Here is a 20,307-nt window from a genome sequence, read left to right on the forward strand (position 1 = left end):
CAGATGGCTTCACCCCTCTGATGCTGGCCTCTCTACGAAACGGAGGGGCGTCTGATTGCGGCCTGCAGGCGGAGGAGGAGGAGGAGAGCGGGGGAGACGAGCCGGGACCCAACGCCATCTCAGACCTCATCACCCAGGGTGCAACACTCATGGCCCAGACGGACCGCACCGGGGAGACGGCACTCCACCTGGCCGCTCGCTACGCCCGGGCCGACGCCGCCAAGAGGCTGCTGGATGCCGGGGCAGACGCCAACGCTCACGACAACATGGGTCGCACCCCTCTCCATGCTGCTGTGGCAGCTGATGCCCAGGGAGTGTTCCAGGTGAGAGGCTAGGAAAACAGACTCTCATTGGAGCAGCTGAAAACTATTGCTAGTACTGTGCTCACATGGGTACCAGTTCAAAAATCGTATTGCGCTAATTGAGTTAGAGCCCCCATGCAGTCTTTAAAATTTTATTTTGAAATCATCACTGTATGTTTAATAAGTCACTGTGTGGGTTTATTTCTTGAAAAATAACTCAAAATATACTGAACAAAAATATTAACACAACATGCAACAATTTCAAAGATTCTACTGCGTTACATATAAGGAAATCAGTCAATTGACATAATTGATTAGGCCCTAATCAATGGATTTCACATGACTGGGCCGGGGTGCATCCATTGGTGGGGCTGGTCAGAACAATCAGATTGTGATGTCATTCTGTGGGCCAAAAACTCCATCCTACCTGAACAGGGTTAAATTCCAGGCGTTTTTTTTTTTTTTTTTTTTTTAGCTCTTGCAATGAAAGAGCATTATCACCATTTTTGTTTTAAAATGTCAGTGTTATTTCAACCTCATAGTGTGGAAATATAATTGAAGGTGCAATATGCAGAAATCGCTCCTCCATTTTCTGGTTGATAAAATTCTAATAGTTTGCCAAATTTCAGTTTATGTGATAAAACAAGAAATGTATAGTGTAGAGAATCATTGTACCATCTAAACCGCTGTGAAATATATACTGAGTGTACATAACATGACAGACTGGCCAGGTGAATCCAGGTAAAAGCTATGATCCCTTGTTAAATCCACTTCAATCAGTGTAAATGAAGGGTAGGAGACAGGTTAAAGAAGGATTTTTAAGCCTTGATGACAATTGAGACATGGATTGTGTATCTGTGTCATGGTGCACACATACAGAAAGTGCCTTTAAACAGGGTATGGTAGTAGTTGCCAGGCGCACCGGTTTGAGTGTGTCAAGAACTGAAACACTGCTGGGTTTTTCATGCTCAACAGTTTCCTGTGTGTATCAAGAATGGTCCACCACCCAAAGGACATCCAGTCAAACTGACACAATTGTGGGAAGCATTGGAGTCAACATGGGTCAGCATCCCAGTGGAACGCTTTCGACACCTTGTAGAGTCCATGCCCGATGAATTGAGGCTGTTCTAAGGGCAAAGGGGGGTGCAACTCAATATTAGGAAGTTGTATTTTCAGCTGTTTGAAGCTGGTGTCCAAAACTGAAAGTAGAAGACGCTAAAACGAAACGTGACAACAGGAAGCAGAAATAGCACACATAAAACAGATCTACCGCTTCTTAGACTTTCAACGAGAATGACAAATCTATAACTCACATTTCTATGTGAATTTGGTCGGGCCGCCCAAAAAGTTGCATATAGCAACAACAACAAAAAATGACCCTTTAACACTGTTCCCCTCTCAGATCCTGATCCGTAACCGGGCCACGGAGTTGGATGCCAGGATGAACGATGGCACCACACCTCTGATCCTGGCTGCCAGGCTGGCTGTGGAGGGCATGGTGGAGGAACTGGTGCATTGCCACGCTGACATCAACGCTGTCGACGACCACGGTGAGCACTGGCATGTATATTGTATGATTTTACATTTGTTTTATACAGGTGATCCCATTGGGGATCTAAACTGAGACTAAACTGAGACTAAACTGAGACTAACTGTTCAGTAATACTTAAATAGGAAATGTTGTTTTAGTGATTTTCTCACTGAGCACTGCCATACAGGGCAAGGATTAGGAAAGACCTTGGGACTATAAGGTTCTATCTGCGCAAAGCATAGTTCTGAGATATTAAGCATAAACGTTTTTCACATACCAGATCTCAGAACTGTTTTGTAGTGAATTCTTCTTTCATAACCCATTAAGGTCCTCACCTTAAATGTACCTAAAGTGCAGAATATCAAAATCCTGAGACATTTGTAATCTGTTTTTTTAGGGGGGTGCAATTGCAGATAGAAACTTATGGCGCTGAAATGTCAATCTGGGTTCAGCCATAAGGTTCTATCAGAAACTTCTGAGTTAGACATGTTCAGTTTTTAAGAAAGCTGTAGCTATTTGAATACATAAATTATAGAATAACATTATTTTACCAAGACAGTCAGAACAAATCAAATACATCAAACGTATTATGATAATCAGACAAATTACTGTCATCACTGAATAACGATGTGACAAATACATTTACTTGAAGATTTCTGACTGTTGTTTTTTGTTTGCGTGCCATTATTGCTGGCTAGACTAGCCCATACTTGGAGGGAGATGGCAAGAACGTGTTCTGTTTTTAATTTTTTTACTTAAAATTAACTTTTTCAAAAACCTAACTTCACAGACATATGAAGAACGATCTAAAGATCAATTATGTGATTAACTAATTTTGTACAAAAATGTCAGAGAACCTTATAGTCCCAAGATCTCCCGAGTGGCGCAGTGATCTAAGGCACTGCATCGCAGTGCTAGCTGTGCCACTAGAGATCCTGGTTCGAATCCAGGCTCTGTCGTAGCCGGCCGCGACCGGGAGACCCATGGGGCGGCGCACAATTCGTCCAGGGTAGGGGAGGGAATGGCCGGCAGGGATGTAGCTCAGTTGGTAGAGCATGGCGTTTGCAACGCCAGGGTTGTGGGTTCGATTCCCACGGGGGGCCAGTATGATTTTTTAAAATTTAAATAATGCACTCACTAACTGTAAGTCGCTCTGGATAAGAGCGTCTGCTAAATGACTAAAATGTAAATGTAAGATCTCGAAAATCTCACTCAATGGAGCCCAGTTACCATTACAATTAATTAAAGCTGGGTCTTGAGTTTGCGTTGCGATCTTGTCATTTACATTTCGGTCATGCCATTGCTTGAAAACCAACTATCTGTAAAAAGAAAAGTGGGAAGTCAAAATAGTTATTTGTGTGCCATAACAGAGCAATTTGCATGTCTATCTTTCTGGCTCATATCAGGTAAATCTGCTCTGCACTGGGCAGCTGCTGTGAACAACGTGGAGGCCACTCTGGTGCTGCTAAAGAATGGAGCCAACAGAGACATGCAGGACAACAAGGTTTGTACTACCTCAGTTTGCATTTCACGTCTCTATCTTGTTTTGCACAAGATTTCAAACCTCATTAGTAGTCTTTAAGTCAAGCTACAGTGCATTCGGAAAGTATTCAGACCCCTTCAATTTTTCCACATTTCGTTACGTTACAGCCTTATTCTAAAATTGATTAAATTATAGGTTGGGAGCTTTTGTGAAGGAGCACAGTTAGAAAGATATGGCATATAGAAGCAAACCGGATGGACATCATGAAAATGATCAGAGAGGTTGAGAGTAGAAGAAGTTCAGGAGAAAGAACAAACAAAATGTAATTACTGTAAAATTGACTGTGTCCATAAAATGTAGATAGTGGGTATGGGCTGGAAGTAGAGGCCTAGGCGTTGTTGTTCACTAGTTTACTCCAAGTGGGGAAAGGGAGGTGGCGTTGGAAAGTAATAAAGGGGAATATATATATTTTTTTAAAGGATATGTATGTGTGTATATGTGTGTGTGTGTATGTATATATGTGTGTGTGTGTGTGTATGTATGTACAGTGGGGAGAACAAGTATTTGATACACTGCCGATTTTGCAGGTTTTTCTACTTACAAAGCATGTAGAGGTCTGTAATTTTTATCATAGGTACACTTCAACTGTGAGAGACGGAATCTAAAACAAAAATCTAGAAAATCACATTGTATGATTTTTAAGTAATTCATTTGCATTTTTTTGCATGACATAAGTATTTGATACATCAGAAAAGCAGAACTTAATATTTGGTACAGAAACCTTTGTTTGCAATTACAGAGATCATACGTTTCCTGTAGGTCTTGACCAAGTTTGCACACACTGCAGCAGGGATTTTGGCCCACTCCTCCATACAGAACTTCTCCAGATCCTTCAGGTTTCGGGGCTGTCGCTGGGCAATACGGACTTTCAGCTCCCTCCAAAGATGTTCTATTGGGTTCAGGTCTGGAGACTGGCTAGGCCACTCCAGGACCTTGAGATGCTTCTTACGGAGCCACTACTTAGTTGCCCTGGCTGTGTGTTTCGGGTCGTTGTCATGCTGGAAGACCCAGCCACGACCCATCTTCAATGCTCTTACTGAGGGAAGGAGGTTGTTGGCCAAGATCTCGCGATACATGGCCCCGTCCATCCTCCCCTCAATACGGTGCAGTCGTCCTGTCCCCTTTGCAGAAAAGCATCCCCAAAGAATGATGTTTCCACCTCCACGCTTCACGGTTGGGATGGTGTTATTGGGGTTGTACTCATCCTTCTTCTTCCTCCAAAGACGGCGAGTGGAGTTTAGACCAAAAAGCTCTATTTTTGTCTCATCAGACCACATGACCTTCTCCCATTCCTCCTCTGGATCATCCAGATGGTCATTGGCAAACTTCAGACGGGCCTGGACATGCGCTGGCTTGAGCAGGGGGACCTTGTGTGCGCTGCAGGATTTTAATCCATGACAGCGTAGTGTGTTACTAATGGTTTTCTTTGAGACTGTGGTCCCAGCTCTCTTCAGGTCATTGACCAGGTCCTGCCGTGTAGTTCTAGGCTGATCCCTCACCTTCCTCATGATCATTGATGCCCCACGAGGTGAGATTGTGCATGGAGCCCCAGACCGAGGGTGATTGACCATCATCTTGAACTTCTTCCATTTTCTAATAATTGCGCCAACAGTTGTTGCCTTCTCACCAAGCTGCTTGCCTATTGTCCTGTAGCCCATCCCAGCCTTGTGCAGGTCTACAATTTCATCCCTGATGTCCTTACACAGCTCTCTGGTCTTGGCCATTGTGGAGAGGTTGGAGTCTGTTTGATTGAGTGTGTGGACAGGTGTCTTTTATAGATGTAACGAGTTCAAACAGGTGCAGTTAATACAGGTAATGAGTGGAGAACAGGAGGGCTTCTTAAAGAAAAACTAACAAGTCTGTGAGAGCCGGAATTCTTACTGGTTGGTAGGTGATCAAATACTTATGTCATACAATAAAATGCAAATTAATTACTTAAAAATCATACAATGTGATTTTACTGATTTTTGTTTTAGATTCCGTCTCTCACAGTTGAAGTGTACCTATGATAAAAAATTACAGACCTCTACATGCTTTGTAAGTAGGAAAACCTGCAAAATCGGCAGTGTATCAAATACTTGTTCTCCCCACTGTACAGTGGGGAAAAAAAGTATTTAGTCAGCCACTTCTCGCACTTAGCCACTTCTCGCACTTAAAAAGAAGAGAGAGGCCTGTAATTTTCATCATAGGTACACGTCAACTATGACAGACAAATTAAGGAAAAAATTCCAGAAAATCACATTGTAGGATTTTTAATGAATTTATTTGCAAATGATGGTGGAAAATAAGTATTTGGTCACCTACAAACAAGCAAGATTTCTGGCTCTCACAGACCTGTAACTTCTTCTTTAAGAGGCTCCTCTGTCCTCCACTCGTTACCTGTATTAATGGCACCTGTTTGAACTTGTTATCAGTATAAAAGACACCTGTCCACAACCTCAAACAGTCACACTCCAAACTCCACTATGGCCAAGACCAAAGAGCTGTCAAAGGACATCAGAAACAAAATTGTAGACCTGCACCAGGCTGGGAAGACTGAAACTGCAATAGGTAAGCAGCTTGGTTTGAAGAAATCAACTGTGGGAGCAATTATTAGGAAATGGAAGACATACAAGACCACTGATAATCTCCCTCGATCTGGGGCTCCACGCAAGCTCTCACCCCGTGGGGTCAAAATGATCACAAGAACGGAGAGCAAAAATCCCAGAACCACACGGGGGGACCTAGTGAATGACCTGCAGAGAGCTGGGACCAAAGTAACAAAGCCTACCATCAGTAACACACTACGCCGCCAGGGACTCAAATCCTGCAGTGCCAGACGTGTCCCCCTGCTTAAGCCAGTACATGTCCAGGCCCGTCTGAAGTTTGCTAGAGTGCATTTGGATGATCCAGAAGAGGATTGGGAGAATGTCATATGGTCAGATGAAACCAAAATGGAACTTTTTGGTAAAAACTCAACTCGTCGTGTTTGGAGGACAAAGAATGCTGAGTTGCATCCAAAGAACACCATACCTACTGTGAAGCATGGGGGTGGAAACATCATGCTTTGGGGCTGTTTTTCTGCAAAGGGACCAGGACGACTGATCCGTGTAAAGGAAAGAATGAATGGGGCCATGTATCGTGAGATTTTGAGTGAAAACCTCCTTCCATCAGCAAGGGCATTGAAGATGAAACGTGGCTGGGTCTTTCAGCATGACAATGATCCCAAACACACCGCCCGGGCAACGAAGGAGTGGCTTCGTAAGAAGCCTTTAAAGGTCCTGGAGTGGCCTAGCCAGTCTCCAGATCTCAACCCCATAGAAAATCTTTGGAGGGAGTTGAAAGTCCGTGTTGCCCAGCAACAGCCCCAAAACATCACTGCTCTAGAGGAGATCTGCATGGAGGAATGGGCCAAAATAACAGCAACAGTGTGTGAAAACCTTGTGAAGACTTACAGAAAACGTTTGACCTGTGTCATTGCCAACAAAGGGTATATAACAAAGTATTGAGAAACTTTTGTTATTGACCAAATACTTATTTTCCACCATAATTTGCAAATAAATTCATTAAAAATCCTACAATGTGATTTTCTGGGGAAAAAATTCTCATTTTGTCTGTCATAGTTGACGTGTACCTATGATGAAAATTACAGGCCTCTCTCATCTTTTTAAGTGGGAGAACTTGCACAATTGGTGGCTGACTAAATACTTTTTTCCCCCACTGTATATACACTGCTCAAAAAAATAAAGGGAACACTTAAACAACACAATGTAACTCCAAGTCAATCACACTTCTGTGAAATCAAACTGTCCACTTAGGAAGCAACACTGATTGACAATAAAACAGTCAGAAACAGACTCCATGAGGGTGGTATGAGGGCCCGACGTCCACAGGTGGGGGTTGTGCTTACATCCCAACACTGTGCAGGACGTTTGGCATTTGCCAGAGAACAGCAAGATTGGCAAATTCGCCACTGGCGCCCTGTGCTCTTCACAGATGAAAGCAGGTTCACATGTGACAGACGTGACAGAGTCTGGAGACGCCGTGGAGAACGTTCTGCTGCCTGCAACACCCTCCAGCATGACCGGTTTGGCGGTGGGTCAGTCATGGTGTGGGGTGGCATTTCTTTGGGGGGCCGCACAGCCCTCCATGTGCTCGCCAGAGGTAGCCTGACTGCCATTAGGTACCGAGATGAGATCCTCAGACCCCTTGTGAGACCATATGCTGGTGCGGTTGGCCCTGGGTTCCTCCTAATGCAAGACAAAGCTAGACCTCATGTGGCTGGAGTGTGTCAGCAGTTCCTGCAAGAGGAAGGCATTGATGCTATGGACTGGCCCGCCCGTTCCCCAGACCTGAATCCAATTGAGCACATCTGGGACATCATGTTTCGCTCCATCCACCAACGCCACGTTGCACCACAGACTGTCCAGGAGTTGGCGGATGCTTTAGTCCAGGTCTGGGAGGAGATCCCTCAGGAGACCATCCGCCACCTCATCAGGAGCATGCCCAGGTGTTGTAGGGAGGTAATACAGGCACGTGGAGGCCACACACACTACTGAGCCTCATTTTGACTTGTTTTAAGGACATTACATCAAAGTTGGATCAGCCTGTAGTGTGGTTTTCCACTTTAATTTTGAGGGTGACTCCAAATCCAGACCTCCATGGGTTGATAAATATCATTTCCATTGATAATTTCTGTGTGATTTTGTTGTCAGCACATTCAACTATGTAAAGAATAAAGTATTTAATAAGATTATTTCATTCATTCAGATCTAGGATGTGTTGTTTAAGTGTTCCCTTAATTTTTTTGAGCTTCTCCTGCTCCTCCTTGCACAAAGGCGGAGGTAGCGGTCCTGCTGCTGGGTTGTTGCCCTCCTACGGCCTCCTCCACGTCTCCTGATGTACTGGCCTGTCTCCTGGTAGCGCCTCCATGCTCTGGACACTACGCTGATAGACACAACAAACCTTCTTGCCACAGCTCGCTTTGATGTGCCATCCTGGATGAGCTGCACTACCTGAGCCACTTGTGTGGGTTGTAGACTCCGTCTCATGCTACCACTGCCAGCATTCAAAAGTGACCAAAACATCAGCCAGGAAGCATAGGAACTGAGAAGTGGTCTGTGGTCACCACCTGCAGAACCACTCCTTTATTGGGGGTGTCTTGCTAATTGCCTATAATTTCCACCTGTTTTCTATTCCATTTGCACAACAGCATGTGAAATTTATTGTCAATCAGTGTTGCTTCCTAAGTGGACAGTTTGATTTCACAGAAGTGTGATTGACTTGGAGTTACATTGTGTTGTTTAAGTGTTCCCTTTATTTTTTTGAGCAGTGTATGTGTATATACAGTGTGGGGAAAAAAGTATTTGATCCCCTGCTGATTTTGTACGTTTGCCCACTGACAAAAACATGATCAGTCTATAATTTTAATGGTAGGTTTATTTGAACAGTGAGAGACAGAATAACAACAACACAAATCCAGAAAAACGCATGTCAAAAACTTTATAAATTGATTTGCATTTTAATTAGGGAAATAAGTATTTGACCCCCTCTCAATCAGAAAGGCTTCCAGGTGTCCTTTATACAGGTAACGAGCTGAGATTAGGAGCACACTCTTAAAGGGAGTGCTCCTAATCTCAGCTCGTTACCTGTATAAAAGAATCAATCAGTCAGATTCCAAACTCTCCACCATGGCCAAGACCAAAGAGCTCTCCAAGGATGTCAGGGACAAGATTGTAGACCTACACAAGGCTGGAATGGGTTTGCCAATGAACATCTGAATGATTCAGAGGAGAACTGGGTGAAAGTGTTGTGGTCAGATGAGACCAAAATCGAGCTCTTTGGCATCAACTCAACTCGCCGTGTTTGGAGGAGGAGGAATGCTGCCTATGACCCCAAGTACACCATCCCCACCGTCAAACATGGAGGTGGAAACAATATGCCTTGGGGGTGTTTTTCTGCTAAGGGGACAGGACAACTTCACCGCAAAGGGACGATGGACGGGGTCATGTACCGTCAAATCTTGGGTGAGAACCTCCTTCCCTCAGCCAGGGCATTGAAAATGGGTCGTGGATGGGTATTCCAGCATGACAATGACCCAAAACACACGGCCAAGGCAACAAAGGAGTGGCTCAAGAAGGAGCACATTAAGGTCCTGGAGTGGCCTAGCCAGTCTCCAGACCTTAATCCTATAGAAAATCTGTGGAGGGAGGTGAAGGTTCAAGGTGCCAAACGTCAGGCTCAAAACCTTAATGACTTGAAGAAGATCTGCAAAGAGGAGTGGGACAAAATCCCTCCTGAGATGTGTGCAAACCTGGTGGCCAACTACAAGAAACGTCTGACCTCTGTGATTGCCAACAAGGGTTTTGCCACCAAGTACTAAGTCATGTTTTGCAGAGGGGTGAAATACTTATTTCCCTCATTAAAATGCAAATCAATTTATAATATTTTTGACATGCGTTTTTCTGGATTTTTTTGTTGTTATTCTGTCTCTCACTGTTCAAATAAACCTACCATTAAAATTATAGACTGATCATGTCTTTGTCAGTGGGCAAACGTACAAAATCAGCAGGGGATCAAATACTTTTTTCCCTCACTGTATGTATGTGTGTGTGTGTATATATATATATATATATATATATATATATATATATATATATATATATAAACATGGGGGATTGGAAGTGATGCAGACAAATTGATGGAAGTTACAATCTATCTGCAATATTAAGCTGATCTAAACCCCCCCCCCCCCCCCCCCCCCCAAAAAAAATAAAAAACCTACAGTGCATTCGGAAAGTATTCAGACCCCTTCAATTTTCCATATTTTGTTACGTTACAGCCTTATTCTAAAATTGATTAAATTATTTTAAAAATAGCAAATAATTAAAGCGCATCAGTAAAATAAAATAACAGTAGGGAGGCTATATACAGGGGGTACCGGTACAGAGTCAATGTGCGGCCGCGGGCACTGGTTAGTCGAGGTAATTGAGATAATATGTACATGTGGGTAGAGTTAAAGTGACTATGCGTAAATAGTAAACAGAGTAGCAGCAGCGTAAAAGAGGGGGTTGGGGTGGGGGGGCAATGCAAATAGTCTGTGTAGCCATGATTAGCTGTTGAGGAGTCTTATGGCTTGGGGGTAGAAGCTGTTAAGAAGCCCTTTGGACCTAGACTTGGTGCTCCGGTACCGCTTGCCGTGCGGTAGCAGAGAGAACAGTCTATGACTAGGGTGGCTGGAGTATTTGACAATTTTTAGGGCCTTCCTCTGACACCGCCTGGTATAGAGGTCCTGGATGGCAGGAAGCTTGGCCCCAGTGATGTACTGGGCTGTACGCACAACCCTCTGTAGTGCCTTGCAGTCGGAGGCCGAGCAGTTGCCATACCAGGCAGTGATGTAACCAGTCAGGATGTTCTCGATGGTGCAGCTGTAGAACTTTCTGAAGACCCATGCTAAATCTTTTCAGTCTCCTGAGGGGGAATAGGCTTTGTCGTGCCCTCTTCACGACTGTCTTGGTGTGTTTGGACCATGATAGTTTGTTGGTGATGTGGACACCAACGAACTTGAAGCTCTCAACCAACGAACTTGAAGCACTACAGCCCATCGATGAGAATGGAGGCATGCTCAGTCCTCTTTTTTTCCCTGTAGTCCACAATCATCTCCTTTGTCTTGATCACGTTGAGGGAGAGGTTGTTATCCTGGCACCACACGGCCAGGTCTCTGACCTCCTCCCTATAGGCTGTCTCATCGTTGTCTGTGATCAGGCCTACCACTGTTGTCATCGGCAAACTTAATGATTGTGTTGGAGTCGTGCCTGGCCATGCAGTCATGGGTGAACAGGGAGTACAGGAGGGGACTGAGCACGCACCCTTGAGGGGCCCCCGTGTTGAGGATCAGCGTGGCAATTCAATTGATTGGACATGATTTGGAAAGGCACACACCTGTCTATATAAGGTCCCACAGTTGACAGTAAGTCAGAGCAAAAACCAAGCCATGAGGTCGAAGGAATTTCTGTAGAGCTCGGAGACAGAATTGTGTCGAGGCACAGATCTAGGGAAGAGTAAAAAAGGGAAGAGTAAAAAAAAATAATCTGCAGCATTGAAGGTCCCCAAGAACACAGTGGCCTCCATCAGTTTGGAACCACCAAGACTCTTCCTAGAGCTGGCCACTCTGCCAAACTGAGCAGTCGGGGGAGAAGGGCCTTGGTCAGGGAGGTGACCAAGAACCCGATGGTCACTCTGACAGAGCTCCAGAGTTCCTCTGTGGAGATGGGAGAACCTTCCAGAAGGACAACCATCTCTGCAGCATTCCACCATTCAGGCCTTTATGGTAGAGTGGCCAGACGGAAGCCACTCCTCAGTAAAAGGAACATGACAGCCCGCTTGGAGTTTGCCAAAAGGCACCTAAAGGACTCTCAAACCATGAGAAACAAGATTCTCTGGTCTGATGAAACAAAGATTGAACTCTTTGGCCTGAATGCCAAGCGTCACGTCTGGAGGAAACCAGGCACCGCTCATCACCTGGCCAATACCATCCCTACGGTGAAGCATGGTGGTGGCAGCATCATGCTGTGGGGATGTTTTTCAGCGGCAGGGACTGGGAGACTAGTCAGGATCGAGGGAAAGATTAACGGAGCAAAGTACAGAGAGATCCTTGATGAAAACCTGCTCATGACCTCAGACTGGGGCGAAGGTTCACCTTCCAACAGGGCAACGACCCTAAGCACACAGCCAAGACAACGCAGGCGTGGCTTCGGGACAAGTCTCTGAATGTCCTTGAGTGGCCCAGCCAGAGCCCGGACTTGAACCTGATCGAACATCTCTGGAGAGACCTGAAAATAGCTGTGCAACGACGCTCCCCATCCAACCTGACAGAGCTTGAGAGGATCTGCAGAGAAGAATGTGAGAAACTCCCCAAATACAGTTGTGCCAAGCTTGTAGCGTCATACCCAAGAAGACTCGAGGCTGTAATCGCTGTCAAAGGTGGTTCATCAAAGTACTGAGTAAAGGGTCTGAATACTTATGTAAATGGGATATTTAAGTTGTTTGCTTTGTCATTATGGGGTATTGTGTGTAGATTTGATGAGTAGAAAAAAAATCAATTTAATCCATTTTAGAATAAGGCTGTAACGTAACAAAATGTGGAAAAAGTCAAGGGGTCTGAATACTTTCCGAATGCACTGTATGTCCCATATTCTGTCACTTTGGGATCATGTTTTGTTAGCTTTGTACATGCCTTCATGGGTTGTTTTTCCTGTTGTGTTCCTTCAGGAGGAGACCCCGTTGTTCCTGGCAGCCAGAGAGGGTAGTTTTGAGGCGGCCCAGGTTCTGCTGGACCACTGCTCTAATAGGGACATCACAGACCACCTGGACCGGCTGCCCCGCGACACCGCACAGGAGCGCATGCACCACGACATCGTACGTCTGCTCGACCAGTACAACCTGGTCCACAGCCCTCACAACAACCACATGGGTGGGGGACACTCCTCCCTGGTCTGTGGAGGCAACGGCGCTGGCTACATGGGCATGCGCCCCGGACCCCAGGGCAAGAAGAGCAGGCGCAAGGTTGGAGGGGTGGGTGGGGCCACAGCAAAAGAGCTGAAAGACATGAAGGCCAAGCGTAGGAAGAAGCCAACAGGAGGAGAAGGGCCTGCAGTGGGAGGAGCCAGTGGCAACGGCACTAAAGCTGCAGGAGGGCTGTCAGAGAGCTCAGTCACCATGTCCCCTGTTGACTCCCTGGAGTCTCCACACTCATACACAGGAGATGCTGCCGGGGCCTCCAAAACGACCAACTCTCCTCCTCTCCTGGGCTGCCCCTCCTCCGGGCCTCTGCTGCCCCCAGTCAGCCACATGCTGGGCCAGCAGCATAGCTGGGTGGGCCTGAAGCATGGCTACGGTGGCCACATGTTCAGCCTCCTCCCCCAGCAGATGGGCAACGGCCATCCTGGCATGTCCCAGCACCACGGCCAAGGCCTGCTCACCCCTATGAATGTCACCATGAGCCGCGAGCAGCTGCCTCCCATTGTCACCTTCCAGATGATGGCGCCGGGGAGCGGGCAGGCCCTGCTGAAGCAGCCCCAGCCTGGGCAGGTGCAGTCACAGAGGCAAAACCAGGGCCAGCCCCAATCTCAGCAGGGCCCTACTCATCTGCACTGCACCCATGGCATGATGTACCAGATGCCCAACGTGGGCCTCCAGCACAGCCTGTCTCACAGCCTCCCTCACCCCCACTCGCACGACCTGGCCCACGGCCACGGCATGGTGCAGGATGGCCAGTCCCGCCAACAGCTCCCTCCCTATCAGGCAATGCAGAGCCCCGTGGATAAGTACCCAACCCCTCCCTCTCAGCACAGCTACGCCACGGCTAGCTCGGAGGGCACCACCCCGGGGCACCCGGCTCACCCGCCCAGCGAGCACCCTTACCTCACCCCCTCCCCTGAGTCCCCTGACCCCTGGTCCTCCTCCTCCCCCCACTCCAACTCAGACTGGTCTGACGTCACCACCAGCCCCACCCCCCTGGGGAACCCCCATGCACTGCCTCCTCTCCGCCACACACACATTCCGGAGCAGGTGCAGCTGCAACCGCAGTCCCAGCAGACACAACAGAACCCCCAGCAGCCTCAGCGTGGCAACATGCAGGTGTTTGCATAGACGAGGACTCTCTTAAAGCGCCCAACTCTTAAATGTTTTGTTGATCTTTGTAGTTACAACACTTAAACTCTTATCCATCACTTCTTTCGTAATTTGTTTTTGTCTTATCGTCTCTCTGGTTACAGTAATCACTTTTACACTTCATTGACACACGATTTTCTTCAATTTTGCACTTAAAGATAGTGTATAGTCTTGTATGAGTATTGTCAACTAAAACCAAAAACTGTTTAAGAACCTTTGACATTTTAAAAGTGAAGGATCATCAGAAATCAAACAAGGAACCAGAGCCAAACGGTGATCATGTCATGTAAGGAAAATGGACTGTTCAAGAAGACACCAAGACAGAATCGACATTGGATATTCTTAATTTGGCTAACTCTGCTTCTTATTGTCATCCCTCTTGGGCTGTTTCTTTGGGCTGAGCCTTATTTTTTTGGAATTTTTTGGGGGGGAAATAATTGCTAATTTAACATGCTATCTTTTTCCTTCACTGTTTTATATAGACCTGCCAAGGACATACTAATGTTTCATTGAAAATTAACTTGACTTTTTATATGATGGGTCACGTTCCCTTATGTTAAGATGTGTTCTCTAAGCAAAGACTGCCTTATGGATTCGTATTATGGAACGTTTCTGATTAGGATGTGGTGAGGACATTTGAGGGGCTCTTGTGTGGTTAGAAAGGTACGCGCACACAAGCTAAAAACATGCAGATCTCTTCAATGTGTGGTTCTAAGATAAACTGTGGTGTAAATAGTTGTCATATACACTGAGTATACCAAACATTAGGAACACCTTCCTAGTATTGAGTTGTACCCCTCCTTTTGCCCTCAGAACAGCCTCAATTCGTCGGGGCATGGACTCTACAAGGTATCAAAAGCATTCCACAGGGATGCTGATTCCAATGCTTCCCACAGTTGTCAAGTTGGCTGGATGTCCTTTGGGTGGTGGACCATTCTTGATACACACGGGAAACTGTTGAGCATGAAAAACCCAGCAGCATTGCACTTCTTGACACAAACCGTACCCCGTTCAAAGACACTTGCATTTGTTGTCTTGCCCATTCACCCTCTGTATATATGTCTCAATTGTCTCTAGGCTTAAAAATCCTTCTTTAACCTGTCTCCTTCCCTTAATCTACACTGATTGAAGTGGATTTAACAAGTGACATCAATAAGGGATCATAGCATTCACCTGGTCAGTCTGTCATGGAAAGAGCAAGAGTTCTTAATGTTTTGTACACTCAGTGTAAGTTCCTGTATTATTTTTCATTCTTGCCTCTGTTACAGTGTAGCCTCTCTCTCCCCTACACCTTAGGGAGGATGTCAGTTAGTGGGGGCTGTGGTGTTCTGTGTCAGGAGAATCTGTGTTACTGAAGAGTTTAAGATGTATGGTACAGTTATGGATACAAAAGAAAAGATGGTGACTGAAATACCAAATGAAAGAAAAAGGCATACTTGGATGTTGCACTATGTCTCTCTCCATGGGGGTTTCACTATGGTGTGTGAAAAAGACGAGGACAAAGATGCTTTACATTATTATGTTACTAAGTCAATCACTTTGATAGAACAGTTGAGGTACACTATTTCCCCAAAAATCATGTAATCACTTTTTTGCTTAATTACAATCAGTGTATTTGTGCACCTTTAAAAAAAAAAAAAAATCTTGATTCATAAACCAAGTCGTTTAAGATATTTGTTTTGTATAGTGAGTATTTTTGTCTTCCTAATGTTTCTCATATGAGCACAGCCTTATGTGAATGCTGTGTGATTACAGACAATCATTGATTGTTTCTATTTTGCACCAGTAAATGGAACATCAATATCTCCTAGACCAAAGTCACTTAATGTTAGCCAAACAACTTGCAAATCATTGTCTATCCATGACATTGGTGACTGTTGAAAGTGTTCTTTGGAAATGTTGCATGTTGGAGGTATTGTCTAATCAAGGTGGATTATTGTTACAATGTATTTGAAAGATTAATGTGGCTTTGACAGACAAAGATCCAAATACAGTCAATCATTATTGTTATGGTATTATTGTTATCATGTGTGCCTTTATGACAGAACTACAAACCAAAATCCCCAAAGTCCTTTCCCATTCCCACTATCTGGCACTTAATATCCCCACTACAAATTACTTCCGATGTACTATCTCTGGGTCCAGGCCTTTTGACTCACTGGACCATCAATCCACATAATCAAATCAGCAGAGCTCGTGGAGCATGGTATTTACACCTAAATGCCTCATTATGCAAGGCTATTTTTACGTGCTGTATATAAACAAGTTTTGTATGTTTGTACTTTCTTTTTCTGTTAACCATATATATATATATATATATATATATATATATATATATATATATATATATACGTTATATATATATATATACGTTATATATATATATACGTTATATGAAGTAGCTTCCCCTCATATTTGTATAATGAGGAAAACGTGCCTGTTTATAAAGAACAAAACCTGTCTGATTTGAAATAAACCAAACAAATGATCAAGTACATATTATATACAGAAATAAAGTCAGACTTTTCAGATCTATCTGTTGTGCACGTACGTGTCATTCTCATGGTAATTCACAGGAATTGTTTTCAGAAATGAAATGAATAAAACCATTAAAATCCATTAATATTACAACAGATTGTTTTCTGTATTACACTATGGCATTGAACCAATTCACTGATAAAGCAATAATTAAAGCAAAGCATTGATATTATGTTGATTAGTTGACAATTTTATCCAAAGTGACTTACAGTCCAGTGAGTGCATCCATTTATACCGTGTGAATATGATCTCTGGGGGGATTGAACCCACAACCTTACCAATGAAGCCACACGAGGACCACACAGGATGTAAACCATCGTTGCCTTAAGACTCATGTGACCTTATTTGCCAATATAAGCATACTTGAATGATAATGTCTAGACAGAAATATTTGGATAGATACACTAAATGACCAAAATCATGGGCATTAATATGGAGTTGGTCCCCCATTTGCTGCTATAACAGCCTCCACTCTTCTGGGAAGGCTTTCCACTAGATGTTGGAACATTGCTGATTAGGCCTGGCTTGCAGTCGGCGATCCAATTCATCCCTAAGGTGTTCAATGGGGTTGAGGTCAGGGCTCTGTGCAGGCCAGTCAAGTTCTTCCACCGATCTCGACAAACCATTTCTGTATGGACCTCGCTTAATGCACAGGGGCATTGTCATGGTGAAACAGGAAAGGGCCTTCCCCAAACTGTTGCCACAAAGTTGTAAGCACAGAATCGTCTAGAATGTCATTGTATGCTGTAGCGTTAAGATTTCCCTTCACCAAGGGGCCTAGACCGAACCATGAAAAACAGCCCCAGACCATTATTCCTCCTCCACCAAAGTTTACATTTGGCACTATGCATTGGGGCAGGTATCGTTCTCCTGGTATCTGCCAAACCCAGATTTGTCCGTTGGACTGCCAGATGAAGATTGATTCATCACTCCAGAGAATGCGTTTCCACTTCTCCAGAGTCCAATGGTGGCGAGGTTTACACCACTCAAGTCGACGCTTGGTATTGCGCATGGTGATCTTAGGCTGGTGTGCGGCTGCTCGGCCATGGAAACCCATTTCATGAAACTCCTGACGAACAGTTCTTGTGCTGACGTTGCTTCCAGAGGCAGTTTGGAACTCGGTAGTGAGTGTTGCAAATGAGGACAGATGATTGTTACGCGCTATGCGCATCAGCACTCGGCGGTCCCGTTCTGTGAGCTTGTGTGGCCTACCACTTTGTGGCTGAGCCGTTGTTGCTCCTAGACGTTTCCACTTCACAATAACAGCACTTGTTGACGTGGGCAGCTCTAGCAGGGCAGAAATTTGACGAACTTACTTGTTGGAACGGTGGCATCCTATGACGGTGCCACGTTAAAAGTCACTGAGCTATTCAGTAAGGCCATTCTACTGCCAATGTTTGTCTACGGCGATTGCATGGCTGTGTGATCAATTTTATACACCTGTCAACAACGGGTGTGGCTGAAATAGCCGAATCCACTAACTTGAAGGGTTGTCCACAAACTTTTAGTGTAGCATAGCCGCTTCATGTGAAAATGGAGAACACAGTAAAGACCCAATTCATCCAAGTATGGGTACAGTAACTGCACACATGGAATGTGTATGAAAGTGAGCATTGCGAAACAAGTGGGAGGATCAACACCAGTGGGTGTGTCGAAACCTAACAGCTAATTGGGCAGATTGGTTGCTACTCAAGACTATTTTGCGTGGCTGCTTCCTTCTTCCTTGTATCATTTTAGCTAAGCCGGTAAGGCAGGTTAGGATCATTAACGTGGCAGGTTAGGAAAACTATCGTAGCAGGTAAGGAGAATTAACGTAGCAGGTCAGGATAATTAACGTGGCAGGTAAGGAGAATTAACGTGGCAGGTTATGAGAACTACCCTAGCAGGTTACGAGAATGAGGTTAAAGTTAGTGTCACGAGAATTTCTATCTCAATGTTTCAAAAATGAACTTATTACTCAGTCTGTATCCCAGAGGTTGTAAATCTCTAATAATCAGACCAAGTAGCCCAGCATTCAATCATCAGGCTTTATTCATGAGAACGTTCTGCAACAAAATGGTCGTACAATATTTTTATACGCACACGTCGGGAAAAATCCCACCCCTCTGTAGGCGGGCTGTATATTTCCACTGTACATGGGTTTAACTCATGTTTTCCTCTGCTCTCCTGACCATCAGGTCACACACACACACACACACACACACACACACACACACACACACACACACACACACACACACTCATACACACAGATACACACACACACAGATACACACAGATACACACACACACAGATACACACAGATACACACACACTGTTCTTATCTACTCCCTGCAGGGCAGGCTGCATTCCTTAGATATCGCCGTCCTCACAATATTCTGAAACGTTTTCATACTCTCCTTTCCCTGTGTGTTTTGGGACCAGTCTCCTGTTATTGGTTTCAATCGTACTCTGTTGCTGGGATATAAACACATTTGATTAATTCTCTAAGCTCTAGTCTACTAATTAGTCATACATTATTAGTTTAACTGAGGGTGTGACATTTTAGTCATATCTTACTCACACATTTCTTTATCAATCCACCCTTTGACTAAATTTCACACACACATTTAAAATAAATTCTTATAAAATGAAACACACATCAAGGTATACAACTTGTTTTGCATATTAAATGAATCACTAGTACAAAACACACTATAAAATACAATTTGTCTTGCATTGCTACCAAATTTGACTTCCAACCATAACTCACCCTCCTTGTTAGGATTTTCATTACGCTCTTCATTAAAAAGATAATACACTAGACATTAAAAATAGTCTCATTCAAATGAGGTTCCTCAGGATCGAAATCTTCCGCATCATTCACCAAAGCGGGAGGATATAGGTCATCATTCCATCGGTTTGAGTTTGGAACGGGTCCACACCTCACCATCTGCAGTGACACTGCCTTTTCCAAAGACCTTAACACAAGACCTCGCACACACGGGATTAAACAGCATCCACATAACACCAAACTGAACATTCCCACCAGAACTGCCCCCTCCACTGTTGCCACAATCTGTTTCCATTTTCCAAACATATTATCAAACCAACCAGTTAGTGAGTTGTCAATGCCAGAGTACTCAGCCAGTTCCTTTGCCAGCGTGGTGAGTCCCTGGAGGGCCTTGGTCACTGACCCGTCAGGTGCTGTATTATTTGGGATGAAAATACAGCACATCGATCCAAACAAAACACAAACCCCGCCCCGTTCAGCCAAAAACATATCCAAAGCTATCCTATTCGGCCATGCCATTAAACTAGTTGCCGCTGTCTGCTCAGCCAATCCCTTTATTGCATCACGAGTGTGATTGATAAACCTCTGTTGGTTATAGTATATGTAGTTTATCCAATCCACATTCTTATTAATTGTTGACCACCAGAAAATACTTGATTCAAAACCAGCTGAAATCTGATTCCTAGCTTTGAATTCTTCTGGAACCCCTCGAGGTACCCCTATCCCATCGATTTACACCCTCTCATCAAAGGATCCTGGGAGGAGGTCTCGCCTTCTACGTGACAACCCACCAGTTTTTTACATGTTGGATCGTTTGATGAGAGTGAAAGGCATTACCAGCTGGGCCAACGCACAGGTTCCGGTCCAATTCGCATGTAGATTAGGCCATAATCTGTTACCACCACACAACCACCAGATGTCAGTACGGGCCTGATTTTGGTTCCTAAAATCCTCTGGCTGCAACAAAGA

General features: G+C 44.7%; 1 protein-coding gene across 4 annotated transcripts in view; it reads left to right on the forward strand.

The window, feature by feature from the left end:
* Positions 1-16,353, forward strand: part of LOC311148898 (uncharacterized protein) — a 62,194-nt gene extending 45,841 nt beyond the window's left edge. For all 4 annotated transcript variants that reach the window (XM_084185912.1, XM_084185914.1, XM_084185913.1 and 1 more), the window contains exons 31-34: positions 4-323; positions 1,705-1,852; positions 3,240-3,337; positions 12,626-16,353. In XM_084185912.1, the coding sequence (XP_084042038.1) occupies positions 4-323; positions 1,705-1,852; positions 3,240-3,337; positions 12,626-14,005 (1,946 nt within the window). In that variant the 3' untranslated portion in view covers positions 14,006-16,353. The remainder of the gene's footprint in view (positions 1-3; positions 324-1,704; positions 1,853-3,239; positions 3,338-12,625) is intronic.
* The last annotated feature ends 3,954 nt before the right edge of the window (positions 16,354-20,307 follow it).

This window comes from Coregonus lavaretus (genome assembly GCF_964263955.1).
Source record: "Coregonus lavaretus genome assembly, chromosome: 21".
NCBI classification, from domain to species: domain Eukaryota; kingdom Metazoa; phylum Chordata; class Actinopteri; order Salmoniformes; family Salmonidae; genus Coregonus; species Coregonus lavaretus.